The sequence below is a fragment of the Mytilus edulis genome, chromosome 6, assembly GCF_963676685.1.
Source record: "Mytilus edulis chromosome 6, xbMytEdul2.2, whole genome shotgun sequence".
NCBI classification, from domain to species: domain Eukaryota; kingdom Metazoa; phylum Mollusca; class Bivalvia; order Mytilida; family Mytilidae; genus Mytilus; species Mytilus edulis.
The window spans coordinates 16,076,874-16,089,676 of NC_092349.1; the positions used below are offsets into that span (position 1 = coordinate 16,076,874).

General features: G+C 31.8%; 1 protein-coding gene across 1 annotated transcript; it reads right to left on the reverse strand.

Annotated features, from left to right (window-relative positions):
* Positions 1 to 3,650: 3,650 nt before the first annotated feature.
* On the reverse strand, positions 3,651 to 11,357 carry LOC139526002 (potassium voltage-gated channel protein Shaw-like). Its single transcript, XM_071321187.1, has 2 exons — positions 10,869 to 11,357; positions 3,651 to 5,007 (listed from the first exon to the last, which is right to left on the reverse strand). The coding sequence occupies exons 1-2, from the start codon at positions 11,325 to 11,327 to the stop codon at positions 4,042 to 4,044; spliced, it is 1,425 nt and encodes a 474-aa protein (XP_071177288.1). The 5' UTR covers positions 11,328 to 11,357; the 3' UTR covers positions 3,651 to 4,041.
* Positions 11,358 to 12,803: the final 1,446 nt, after the last annotated feature.

Below are 12,803 nucleotides of genomic sequence, written 5' to 3' on the forward strand. Positions count from 1 at the left end.
GGTCACTCGTTTCTTATGACTTTAACAATATATATTCCCTTTCGTACATTCTATTTATTCACGTTTGATTTATCATGTTTATTATTTTTGTCGTTTATCCGTTCATTTGTTATGTTTGAAGTCTATATATATATTGATATGAAACTCGATATCATATATTATTTAGTAGGAACAATCGTCATTTGCTACACATTTCAATTTGCTAATGAAACCAGGTTTCACATATCTTCCATTTGTTTAAAACTATTTATACACAGAATATTTATCTCAAACAGTTTGATAAATGCAACATTAGTAAAGAGTAAACCGATGTTCAATAGTCATAAATCGATTGTGCGAAAACAAATCCGGGTCAGAAACCAAAGTTTAGAGTAACATATGAACTATAAGGCGAAAAGAATGACATGACAGAAATACTGAAATGCTAGAAAACAAACACTGACATTCATAGAAACGGATAAAAACGGCCACGTTTCTGACTTTGAACAAAACATTTCAAATAATAAGAATCCTGTTCTCATTCTATTGTTTCCCATGTAAATAACGTATTTCAATACAATAGTCATATACACACATTGTACATTATAACGTTGTGTCGTTTGTTTTCTCTTATTTTTGAGTGTATATTCACATTGCGATAAGACGTGTCACGGTACTTGTCTATCCCAAATTCATGTATTTGGTTTTGATGTTATATATATATATGTTATATTTGTTATTCTCGTGGGATTTTGTCTATGTGTGTTACATTTTAGTGTTATGTCGTTGTTCTCCTCTTATATTTAATGCGTTTCCCTCGGTTTTAGTTTGTTATCCCGATTTTGTTTTTTGTCCATGGATTTATGAGTTTTGAACAGCGGTATACTACTGTTGCCTTTATATATGGTTGGCGTTGCATCAATTTACTAAGTTACTTTATATGTTTGTATTTCTTAATGGATTGACTACGACAATTATTCAATAGAATGCACGTACATGTACATAAATGAATTATCGAAACATTAAAAACAGTAAATTGTCGATTCAAACGGAAGGAACTCTTTCTATAGAAATAATTGATTTCATGATTTTATATGGAGAATATGTATGATTTAAGTATAATAATAGCACGTCAATAAAAGCTTTTTTTTATCATAGATATTTCAATAAATTTACTCAGCATTGAAATTTATTAATGATTAACAAATATTAAATAAATCTTGTTTGTTTTCATTGTTTTTCTGAAATGTATATAACAATATGAATATCTAGTATAATTGCTTATGGGAAAACTGACTACAGAAAGACCATAGAAAAGCGATTTTAATAAATACAGAGCACCGTTCCACCTTCATCAATCAGTAGAACACATGTTCTTATGTTAAAAATGACTAAAAAATACCTACTAAATAAGATGATACAGTACAAAGTAGTTTGTAATAATTGAAAAATGATAAAAAGTGATATTTTTAAAATTTTAACCATTAAAAAAGTAAAAGTGTGATACAACTTCCATGACATCTGTTATCATTTTTCATTTATTAGTAGGCAGTAGATATTAATGCATTCCTATTAAATAATAAACAGATTATTTTCTCCATCTATCCTCTTCTACTCTCTATTCAAAGTTAATTATTTGACCTTTCACAAACAATGAAAATTCCTATTTCGTACATAAGACATAATTATTTTTCAATAACAAGTTCGTCGGTTATCGTTGATCCATACTTTTCCTATATTATTAGTTACATGTTGTATTAGTGACCTAAAACGATATTTATGGGGTTTGTAAATTCCATATGGGGTGAGAGCGAAGCACACCGTGTAACAATGTATCTTACCGACTATCTTCACATGTGGTATTTTGACTAGCAGCCTATCAAAGTGATCAAGTCTTCAATACTTAGTATAAAGATCCTACTTCCTTTTGTCTTTACAGAAAACAAATGCCAACAATAACAACTCATTGGCTTTATGGATGTTTTTCAATCGTTCATCACATGTATCAATTGCATCGTCTGTTGAATCCTTTCAGATTTCTGTTTTTGTTTTGAAAGGGAAGTAACTCATTACTAACCCCATATGGTAAATAACCATGTATGGTAATTAACCCTATATCAAATATACATAGTCCTTTAACCAACCATATCGCTATAAATCTATAGGAGGTAAAATAAATTATATGATATCACTTTGTATATATTGGTAGAGATCGTTGATGATACATTGATATAAATTGTCAGGTCACATAAACAAATATATTGCGTCATGTTTTATAAAAATAATTAAGTTTTATTCCAAACATTCTACATTATGCGAGTCGAACGGATTTTAAAAACTTTATTTCTTCAAATGAACATTCCGTTTTGAGAAATTCTAAAAAAAACCATGTACCATGTGAAAGTTTTTTTCTCTTTTATTTTGAAACGGGCCAGCGTTTAGTGTATCTCCACATGGACTTTGTATTTAAGAATATTCGAAATTATTTACCTATGATGTAATTTTGTTCAGTATCGTGTAATCAAGTGCATAGATGTATTTATATTTCTCCAAGGTATTGCTAAGTACAAACGTACACATATAAATAAATTATCGCAATATGTAAAAATATATTGTCACTACAAGACACTTTTACAGGTTATTTCATTTCATGTTTTATATGCAATGATAGTATATTTAATATACGTATCAATATCTACTTTAAACAAAAGCACACACATACAGAAATCTGGCTGTTCCACGTTACGCCCAACTTATTTATACTACCAAGTATACTCAATTAGTGACAGAAAGCTCACGGTCTACGTTGGCCAAGATGCAAACACATAATAGTTATCTTGCTTCTAAAACAAAATAAACAAATCAGTCAATTTCAATTACTTTTTGGGTGTAAAACATCATTAAATAAAAAATTCCCCGAAGTTATGTTATCGTCTTTGGCAACTAAAGAAGGTGAGGTCATATGTTTGCTTCCGGCATCAAATGTAAACACCGGGCATTTTATAGCTTCTTTGCCTCAGAAATCAATACAGTAAAATTTAAAGAACATGGTTAGGTGAAACATGTGAGTGTGTTTAAAATTATTATTGAATAATTATAGATTTTCGTTGGTAATCAACGCAACTGATTTTCTCGCTCGGGCCATTACATCGAAAGTGAGAAAAGCAATCGAGTTGAGATGGCATATAATAACCTGTTGATCGCTATTTCACCTATGACGACATTGTTAATTTCATTGACAACAAGCACGTGCGTCCTGAGTTTCTAGCGATAATTTTTTGTATCACTCAATTCCGCTGAGAAACGAATATTATCAGTTAAAAGGGAAATTTTGTAAAATGGCGATAATACAAAATTATTAATATTATTAAAAGCTGTCGTTCCGAATAAATTAATCGAATATAAAAGCCTTATCCATGGTTTAAGGAAAACAAATCGACGGTTTCCGAGAATTATATCTATGTTCGAGCATATTTCATTTACGACTACTTTGTATTAATGGAACCAGTGTCCCTTATGAATTGGAATGGTTGTCGCGTTAAAACTAATGTCTGTGTTTCCTGTTTTTTAATGAAGTTTTAATACAGCTAAGATGATAATATATATATATATAATAGATCAAAAAGGAATATTTTTGTGGAATTCCACATATTTATCATTAATAGATAAAATGTGTTTTAAATGTTCTTTAATAATTATTTAATCTATAAAATGATTAAAAATAACTGGCTAACTTTATCATGTAGATATGTAATTAAAATGGTATTAATACAAAAAAAAATTAACACAATGCGACTATTTCGTCTTTTTAAATATAAAATGCAGATCTCAAAAGGGTTGAAGAGAATACAAAACACCTTGGGAAGTCAACCTCACTAAATGTCTATTGAGCGTTTTAATTGCTTCCACAATGTCTACATATATCAAACATTTCATACATAAGGAAATGCCTGTAGCAAGTCAGAATTATAACAGTTGTTCGCCTATACCAACAAAAAACCACAAAATGATATCCAACGAAAACTAATGAATTCACAGTATTCAGGAAGTATCAATGTATTTTTACATATCTATATCGAATATTTTGTTATCACTGTTAGATTCCAGTTCTCTGGTATTTAGGTCAGGTGTATTTTTCAGTCTTTTACTTTGTTTCAAAGTGATGATATTGCTAGCAGGATGAACCTTGCATATCTTTCGAATAGTGTGGAGTTTTTTAAAATCCTCTCTGTTAGCATTTTTCTCATACAAATCATTAAATTTTCCGGCAATTACAGCAATTGGCATAGCGAGAAGTAACAGACCGGAAACTGCGCACAATGATCCTACAATACGCCCAAGAGCAGACTTAGGTACCTCATCACCATATCCTACTGTAGTCATAGTTACGACGGACCACCAAAGACCTTTCACCATATCTGGAAAAGTCGTTGGATCCCGCAATTCGGCGAAATATATGAGGTTAGCAAACAATAAGACAAAAATCAGAAATGTAATACTCAGTAAGCCCAGTTCTTTTATACTAGCTCTCACGGACATCAATAAGATTCTAAGCGCACTGTACTGTTTCGTGATCCTAAAGAATCTAAGCAGTCGGAAAACCGCGAGACAATAACACACAGAATAAAATATCAACAGTTCATAATTTTCAAGTAACTTTTCTTCAAACAATTGATCAATAATGAAAATAGTCCACATAGCGAAGAACAATATTATATCAAGAACATTCAACCAGTCTTTAAAGTACTCCTTCTTTCTTGAACAGGAGGCAAATCTTAAAATTTGCTCACAAGAAAAGAAAATCGTTATAAAGAGATCCAAATCCTTTAGCCATTTGGGCGCTACTGTTGTTACAAACATGACTTCCTTTGGATTTTCTTTGTTTATCCATAGATTTAGTCCATTCAGATTTACCCAGTAAATCAATATATCGATGTCTACAAATTTCTGTCGCACATCCGGGTATGTAGCCAGCATCGGTGTTATTGCAGACAACAGTACTATTAACAGGTAGAAGACGCTAAATATCTGAAAAATAGGATATGAAATTTATGTTTCCATCTTCTCTACGTGTCATGATTTTATAAAGTTGAAAGAATGTGTATATACAATAGATGATTAAAGTGACATTTCGGGAAAACTAAAAATCAAAGGATGCATGATCAAAATTTTGTGAACTCTGAGACCGGTTGTTCATCACTTTGTTTAATTTAACCCTCTGTTAAATATAACCCAGGGTTAAATCATTTCAACATGATTTTAACCCTTAGTTATGAAACCTTCGGTTAAAGAAATAATAACCACGGGTTAATTTTAACTGAGGATTTATGTTCCCATAATGCATTATTCCTATGTATTCAATATGGCAGAAACAACCAGCTCAGACAAAAAAAGGCAAAAAAAAAACCCTAATTTTAGCAAAGATGAGGAACTGAAAGTTCAACATTTAACTGAGAATTATTATCATATTTTAGATTCCAAACAAACCAACACAGTTACAAACAAAACAAAAAGGCAGAAATTTGGCAAATAATTGCTCACCAGACCAGTGCCTTCGTGGTTATCTTATCTAGTGCCGGTAGTGGCCTACTATCCGTTGGTTATTTTTCAATTGCTCAAAACCAAAATTGATGTATGGTTAGTTAGCAGCCACTGGTAACTTAACCAGTGGTTAACAGCTACTTTCTACTCATCCTAAGTTAAAAATTCCCAAGTTATTTGCACAAATAAAATATAAACCTTGAATATTACATAACCAGTCCATGCAAATTATTATACACTATAAAGTTAGGGTACTGTGTGGTTATATATTTTAATAAAGAAAAGCTCATCTAGCATTTGATCATAAACTTACATAGAAAAAGGGTGCTCTCTTACACGACCGCAATTATGTCTAAAAAAAGAAACTCTAAACCCGGAAGAAAGTTATCATCACAGATTAAGTTCAGCTCAGCATCAAATCGTATGTTGATCATCAGTCATTTTATGGTATGGTGAATAGATATACATTTTTTTATTTGTTTTACATTATTTTCGGAGGAGTGGGGCTGTATTTGTAATTTTTTTTGTGGGGGGGGGGGGGGATTAGGAAAATGCTTGATCTGTTTTGAATATTGTTTAAGAATGACGAAATCATTAAAATCAAAGTCATTCATAGAATGTAATGTATTCCAAATAATTATGACGTCTTGAAAGGCTATTCAAATTTCCTTTTTTGTGTCGCCTTTCCAGGCGTAACAGAAAAATAAGAATTAGCCTTTCAAGACGTCATAATTATTTGGACTAAATGTAATGTAAAAAAAGGGGACTACCGGCAAGAAAACGTTAATTCATAGTGGGACGTGATACTGGCACAAATAAAGGTGTTTTATATGTGGTTATGTTCCGGACAATATGAGTACTAGGACCACAAGGACATACATTCGTTTGGTTATTTTTTTTCTCAGGAACACAATGTTCTCGTTATCCGAGCCAAAATTTGCACAAGTTTAATGACTGAAATCCCTTATATTTAACGTATCGTCTGAATCTAAGTTCATCCGTCGTTAATATAGTAGGTGAAGCCACAAGTATTTCGGGCATTGTTTTTTTTAAATACACGGTTAGATTTGGCATATTAAAGAACCCCAATAATTCATTTTTTGATGAAACCAAATAAAGTTTAATTTGGGATCCTTTGGTCCTCAATGTGGACCGGCGACTGAAAAACGAGGCCAAAAACTAAAATTTAAATACAAGGTTCAGCATATTAAAGAAACCGAAAAGAATTCAAGACTCCGTTGAAATTAGTCAAGAAATAATCAATTTATACAAAGTATTGGTAGTTATTGTCCCGTTTTGGTCTATTATTCCTAACGTAAGGGCCATAATCCCCTAAATCAATCTCGTCCTTGCTTTTTATATGGAACACTGTGGTACAATTTCATAGAGATCCTAAGACTTAAACTCAAATCATTGTCTGGAAACTTGAAAATCATTGTGTTTATGCCCCTTATTCATTCAAAAGAAAGAGACGAGGGAATGATTGCCAAAGAGACATTTATCCACCTTAATTCATATAAAGTGGATGTAACAAGAGGCGGATTAAGGGGGGGCAGTGAAATTTAGTCCATCCTATGGTGTATCTACACATAGTCAATCACTTTTTTTTTATTTGGTAAATTGCATGTGTCAAAGTTCATAACTGATATCACGTGATGAAAAGTGCCTTTCCCGCTGCATTTTCAATCGGCGAGTTTCTGTCGTCTGAAATGGCTGCAAAAATGGAAGTCAGCGACATTGACTGTCTTAAATTTCTACAATAGTAATCTTTTCGGGCTCAGAGGTATGGGCGAGCTTCGGAATCTATCCGTGGACTGGTTCGAACTTGGAAATGATCAGACGGGAAGCTATATTTTATTCAAGGGCAGAGCCAACAAAACGTACCGTTATAGTAAGTCTATTTTGTTTTTACAATTTTGTAGTATTTGTGCTTTTATCGTGTATTTTAATTTGTTCTTTTGTGTATTTGGGTCATGAACACTTGACTGACGGTTTTCAGAAAATCCAGGTGTCTTCGTCGAGGTCCGCGCTACAACAGGTGTTTCTTTAAGGAAAACAATAAGGTAAACACGGGTATATCGTGTCGTGTGTATGCTTATTACATTTTACCCAATTCAGGCCATATAAAATTGTTTTATATTTCAATAATCAGTTTTGTTCAATGTGTGATTTTTATGTCACTGAATGTCAATACTTCATTTTTTTCAGGTGGACTGAAATCAGTGGAACTTAAGTGGTGCCAAAATCTTAAAACACTGTCTTCAAAACTCTGTACTTTTCAAGATTTATGAACAGTATTAGAAAATTGTACGTGATCTGAATGGGACAGCCTGTTACAGGAGACCTCTAGATTAAGGACGTGCATGTTAATTTTGGTGAACAATCAGTAGCCTATAGACGTTAACAAATTATCTGATATCATGAAAACGGAAAATCGTAAACCATCAAATAGTGCTGGAGGAGGCTTTGGAAGTATGATGATTGGATGCATGTTCAATTCTAATTATGGAGGTTAATTACATTGTATATATGTGATTAATTCAGTATTCTGTTGAATGGTTTAGTGTCGTTCATTCAAATGCATGTTTGGATAATGGAATTATGTGCACCTTTTTTGGTAGAATCAGAGGATTTATATATGTGGCGTTTAGTCTAACATTTTCTTTTTAAAATAATACAGTTATTAAAATTCATTGTGATACTTATTATATGAAAAAGAAAGTATGCGGGATATTCACCAATGAGATAACTACCCAACACTTTAGTTTTAGGGTTTAAAAATATTTCAGGAAAGAAAATGTGTTATATTGTACTATCTTATTGCGTGCTTACAAAAAATTGAACAATGTTATATTTGAAAGATTATTTTCAGTCAAAAGTTACGTTAGCTTTTCTTCACCTTTCTCAAGTTTCATTTAAATCTTGCTATGACTTTATATGCTGTGCTGTATGTATAGATACGCAGCAACGCCATGACGGAAAGGTACGTTAAAATATCTCCTTGTGGTCTGAATGATCGGTAGTCTCTTGCAAGGCAAGATTTATGTCCTATTCAACACAGCCTCTTTCAAAAGAGGCAGTTTATATTTGTGCTAACAATTCTCGAATAAATTGCATATTTTGTTTTTCTCCTGAATATGCATGAAATACTGCAAGTACATGTGTATTCAACAGGAATCATTCCTTAAAAACGTTCTTCTATGCATAGATACACAAGAGATATACTATACAATTCCATTTTATTTTCGGCATAAAAGCAATTATGACCAGCATGATGTAGGTTATAAAACATTTATTTAGTCTTAGATGCATGATTTTTTTTATATTAGATGTTATTGGCTTTGAACAAGCTGTCAGTAACTGCGATACTCTCAGATCTGTATTTAGTGTTTTCTTGTTGTTTGGATGTACAAGTATCCGGTCATGTCCACGTGTTTTTGTTATATGGATTTCTTTTTGTATCCATGAGATGAGTTAAACCTTTTTCAACTGATTTGTATAGAACTTTCATTCCTATGTTGTACTGTAACACCATTGTCCTAAGTTAGGAGGAAGGTTGGGATCCCGCTAACATGTTAAATTCCGCAACATTCTGTATGTATTTGCCTGTTCCAAGCCAGGAGCCTGTAATTCAGTTGTTGTTGTTTGTTACTGTGTTACATATTTGTTTTTCGTTCATCTTTTTGTACATTAATTAGGCCGTTAGTCTTCTCGTTTGAATTGTTTTACATTTAATATTTCGGGGATTTTTATAGCTGACTATGTGGAATGGGCTTTGCACATTGTTAAAGGCCGTACAGTGACCTATAGCTTGTAGTATATGTGTCATTTGGTCTCTTGTGGAGAGTTGTTTACCACATCTTTTTTTTTATATTCACTTATTCTAGTATATTATGGGAAATATACATTGGCTCCCTTACATCCAACTAAAAGTAAATTATAGCAATAACTTTTTTTTTAATTGTTGTCAATACATCTGTTTTAATAGGGGAAATCTTGAGATCAAATTTTCATGGGGTTCAAAATAATATATATGACATATATATAGGTGGACGAGTTATAAAACAATGAAATTATCTGAAATTTGAAAATATGAATTTTGAAAACCCATTGTAAATCAATCTGAATGTCGTGTTTAACCATATGGCTAAAACTTAACCAGCCAAAAAGCACCGGCTAAATTTATCCAGCGGATACCACATGTTATCTACTTTAACTACATTTTGAGCAATAGAAATAATCCTCAAATCAAACTCAATCCTGAACTCCCAATGCAAAGAGTTAAAGATAAATGGTCAAACTGTAAAAAAGTTGCAAAAAGAATATACACTTATAATAGGAGAGAGTCTGTTAAGTTGGTGAGATTACTTTCTCCCCAAAATACTCGCGGTTTTCTTACATTAGGATTTGGAATATTAAAAATAAGTCGTGCTGCCATTTTGAAACTTTTAACCCTTAATTAGATATTTAACCCATCCTCAAAAGGTGGTTTAAATATATCTGCTTTAACCAAGGATTTAACAGGATGAACAACAGAAAATAACCAACGGTTATGATAACAGATTAAAAATTGGGTCCAATTGTTCCATTTGTTTCTAACCTTTTTATCAATACTTATATAATAAAATGAATTTAAGTCGCGTTTAGACTTACTTGACATTAACCGAGCGTTTTCAGTTACTGAAAGCTAATTCAAAGTCAGTTCCCAATGACCAGGAGATAATATTCTAATCAGACTAAAGTATCAAACAGTACACAGTGTAAAGACACCATGAAAATGTCAGGAATTTGTATTCCAGTGGTTAGTTCATATCTGTTATATTTGTTTTTCGTAAATTGTTTTGTTATGAAATAGACCGTTAGTTTTCTCATTCCAATTATTTCACATTTTTCATTTCGTGGCCTTTTACAGTTGACTTTACTGTAAGGGTTTTATCATTTTTGAAGGCCCTACGGTTGCCTATAATTGCTAACATCCACTTTATTGGAATAGTTGTCTCATTTAAAATCATACAACATCTATTTACTTTTATATGTTACTAAAACATTATTTCATTTTATTTTCGCCGTAAGGTTGCGTCAGCCAAAAATGACTTTTTGTTAAGCCCTGTGTGTCTAACTATACGTGTTCAGGAAAACTCGATATTCAATACGAAATCAATCTATACAGTATGGCAATAGTACGTTATCGATGTTCAAATCTAATTATCGCTTAAGATGACAAATTAAAATAGCAAAACAAAAAATATTAACCATGCTACAATATAAACTGCTGTGTAACAAAATATCATGTGTACAACAATTTTTCCTACAATAAATACTTACCCTTTCTTTTTTAAATTACTCACCTTTGCTGCAATCGAAGATGTCGGTTCTTCCAGGAAAAGCCAAATTCTTTGTTTAATACCTGCTAAACACGATACTTTATGAGTTTGATATTCTGCCGTGCGCACGACAAAAGCATTTTTTATATAATTAACAAGATTCTGATCTTTTTCGTATTTGATGTATTTTGGGTAACAACATTCGGATATGTCTGTAACGGGAATTCTCCAGAATTCAAGTTCCTGTTTCCAATTCCACCCACAAATATGGGTAGGAAAGTGAATTACTCCATTTCTGTAAAAGTCTAAAATGGTGTTGAACAATTCTGGATTTCTGTCAAAGAAAAACTGTTTCTTAACATTATTGTAATATTCTGATGTCGTTGTTAGTGATCCCAATAAAGTATCACAATGTCTTTGCAATGTTGACCATTTTGTTTCAAAGAGAGTACCACCAACGTTTATATGAATTTCATCAGACATTTTCAGACGGAGAAAGCTTAAAAAGATATTACCGGCGGTTTTCCAATATGAAGTCAGTCTTCAACGGAAAGATGTTTGCCCATCCGAGGAAATCATTCTTCAAATGAGCGATCTTTGAAACTGTTATCACTTAGATTTTACTTAGCAATCAGGTTTACAAATGTAATTTCAGGAAATCGATTTCAATGTAAGGCTTTAATTATCATTTACCTAAACTGTAGGTAATATATAAACAGACGTTGGCATGCTTGCTAATAAAACAACATAATATTAAAGCACTGTATTCAAACAAATGTTTTCATATCAATTTTATGTGTTTTAATGTTTAAAAAAGACTAAATTAAATAACGTTTATCGATGAAGAGAAGTGATTAAAAATGAATATATTAATGTACCGATAACATAAAAAAAAACTGAGTCTGATTAAATTTAGTATTTGAAATATAAGTACAGTAGCATTATCTCCTTCTGTTCAAATTGGTTAAAAACCTCTTATATTTGAAAATTACAATAGTATATATATTGTAACGTTTTCGCCCAGTGTTGCTATAGCGTTTTCGTTACCCTGAAGTTAAACTCTGACCCACTGACACAACTAGACAATCCGCCAGACAAACTAATACTCGGCAATAAATACTGTTTCAAATGACTGCTCCCTAGGGTTAACTCAACCCTGTAATCCAATAGGTATATTAAAAGATGCGTTGATTCAGAAGACAGAAACAAATAATTCGTTTAAAGTTAATGATTAAATGAAGTGTTAATATGGTCAGTTATAGATATGAAACTCAGACAATTTCAATATTGTATCTCTTTTTACATCAGATCAACACAATAAATAACACTTAAATAGAATGCAATCTAGTGAGTACTCTGGTCAAGTTCTATATACACATGTATTAAATAAAACAATCTTATTAAGAAGTAATTATAGAAATCTCTATAATTATATAAGTTATGTCAACTTCTCACATGTATAAGTTGCGACTCTGGGTTTTACTGTACTTTTTGTGAATATTCGGCTTCGTAATATATATGTAATGAATCGTTAATATGAACAGTTGCTACACTATTGGTATATCAAGTAAATAATACAAGAATAACTTTAACTCTTACTTTCTCTGAAGAACAACTATATTTGAATAGCGACTTTAAAACTCGAGACTGCGTCGGTGAGTCTCTGTATAAAATATGGAATATTTTATATTTCTGACTTTTCTGTATTTTTCAGTATATAACTTTTTGTACGTCTAATGATATCTAATCTTTAGAGTCTCTTATAATATAAAATTATAAATCTAGGTTTTATATAAAATAAAACTCTGACAAAATATTTCCTAACCTTTTTAGAAGTGCAAGACTCAAACTGTAAGTTACAGTGAATAAAGGATTTATTATTAGGCTTGTGATTGTAAGCAACCTTTTGCCACGGTAGTCCGATCACGACTAAAGCGCTCAATGGTAGTGCAATATATA

What these genes read in the sequence shown, in the direction of transcription:
- LOC139526002 (XM_071321187.1), bottom strand. Translation starts at nt 11,327, where the DNA reads ATGTCTGATGAAATTCATATAAACGTTGGTGGTACTCTCTTTGAAACA. An exon ending in CATCTTCGATTGCAGCAAAG is followed by an intron (nt 5,008 to 10,868) that starts GTGAGTAATTTA and finishes CCTATTTTTCAG; the next exon opens with ATATTTAGCGTCTTCTACCT.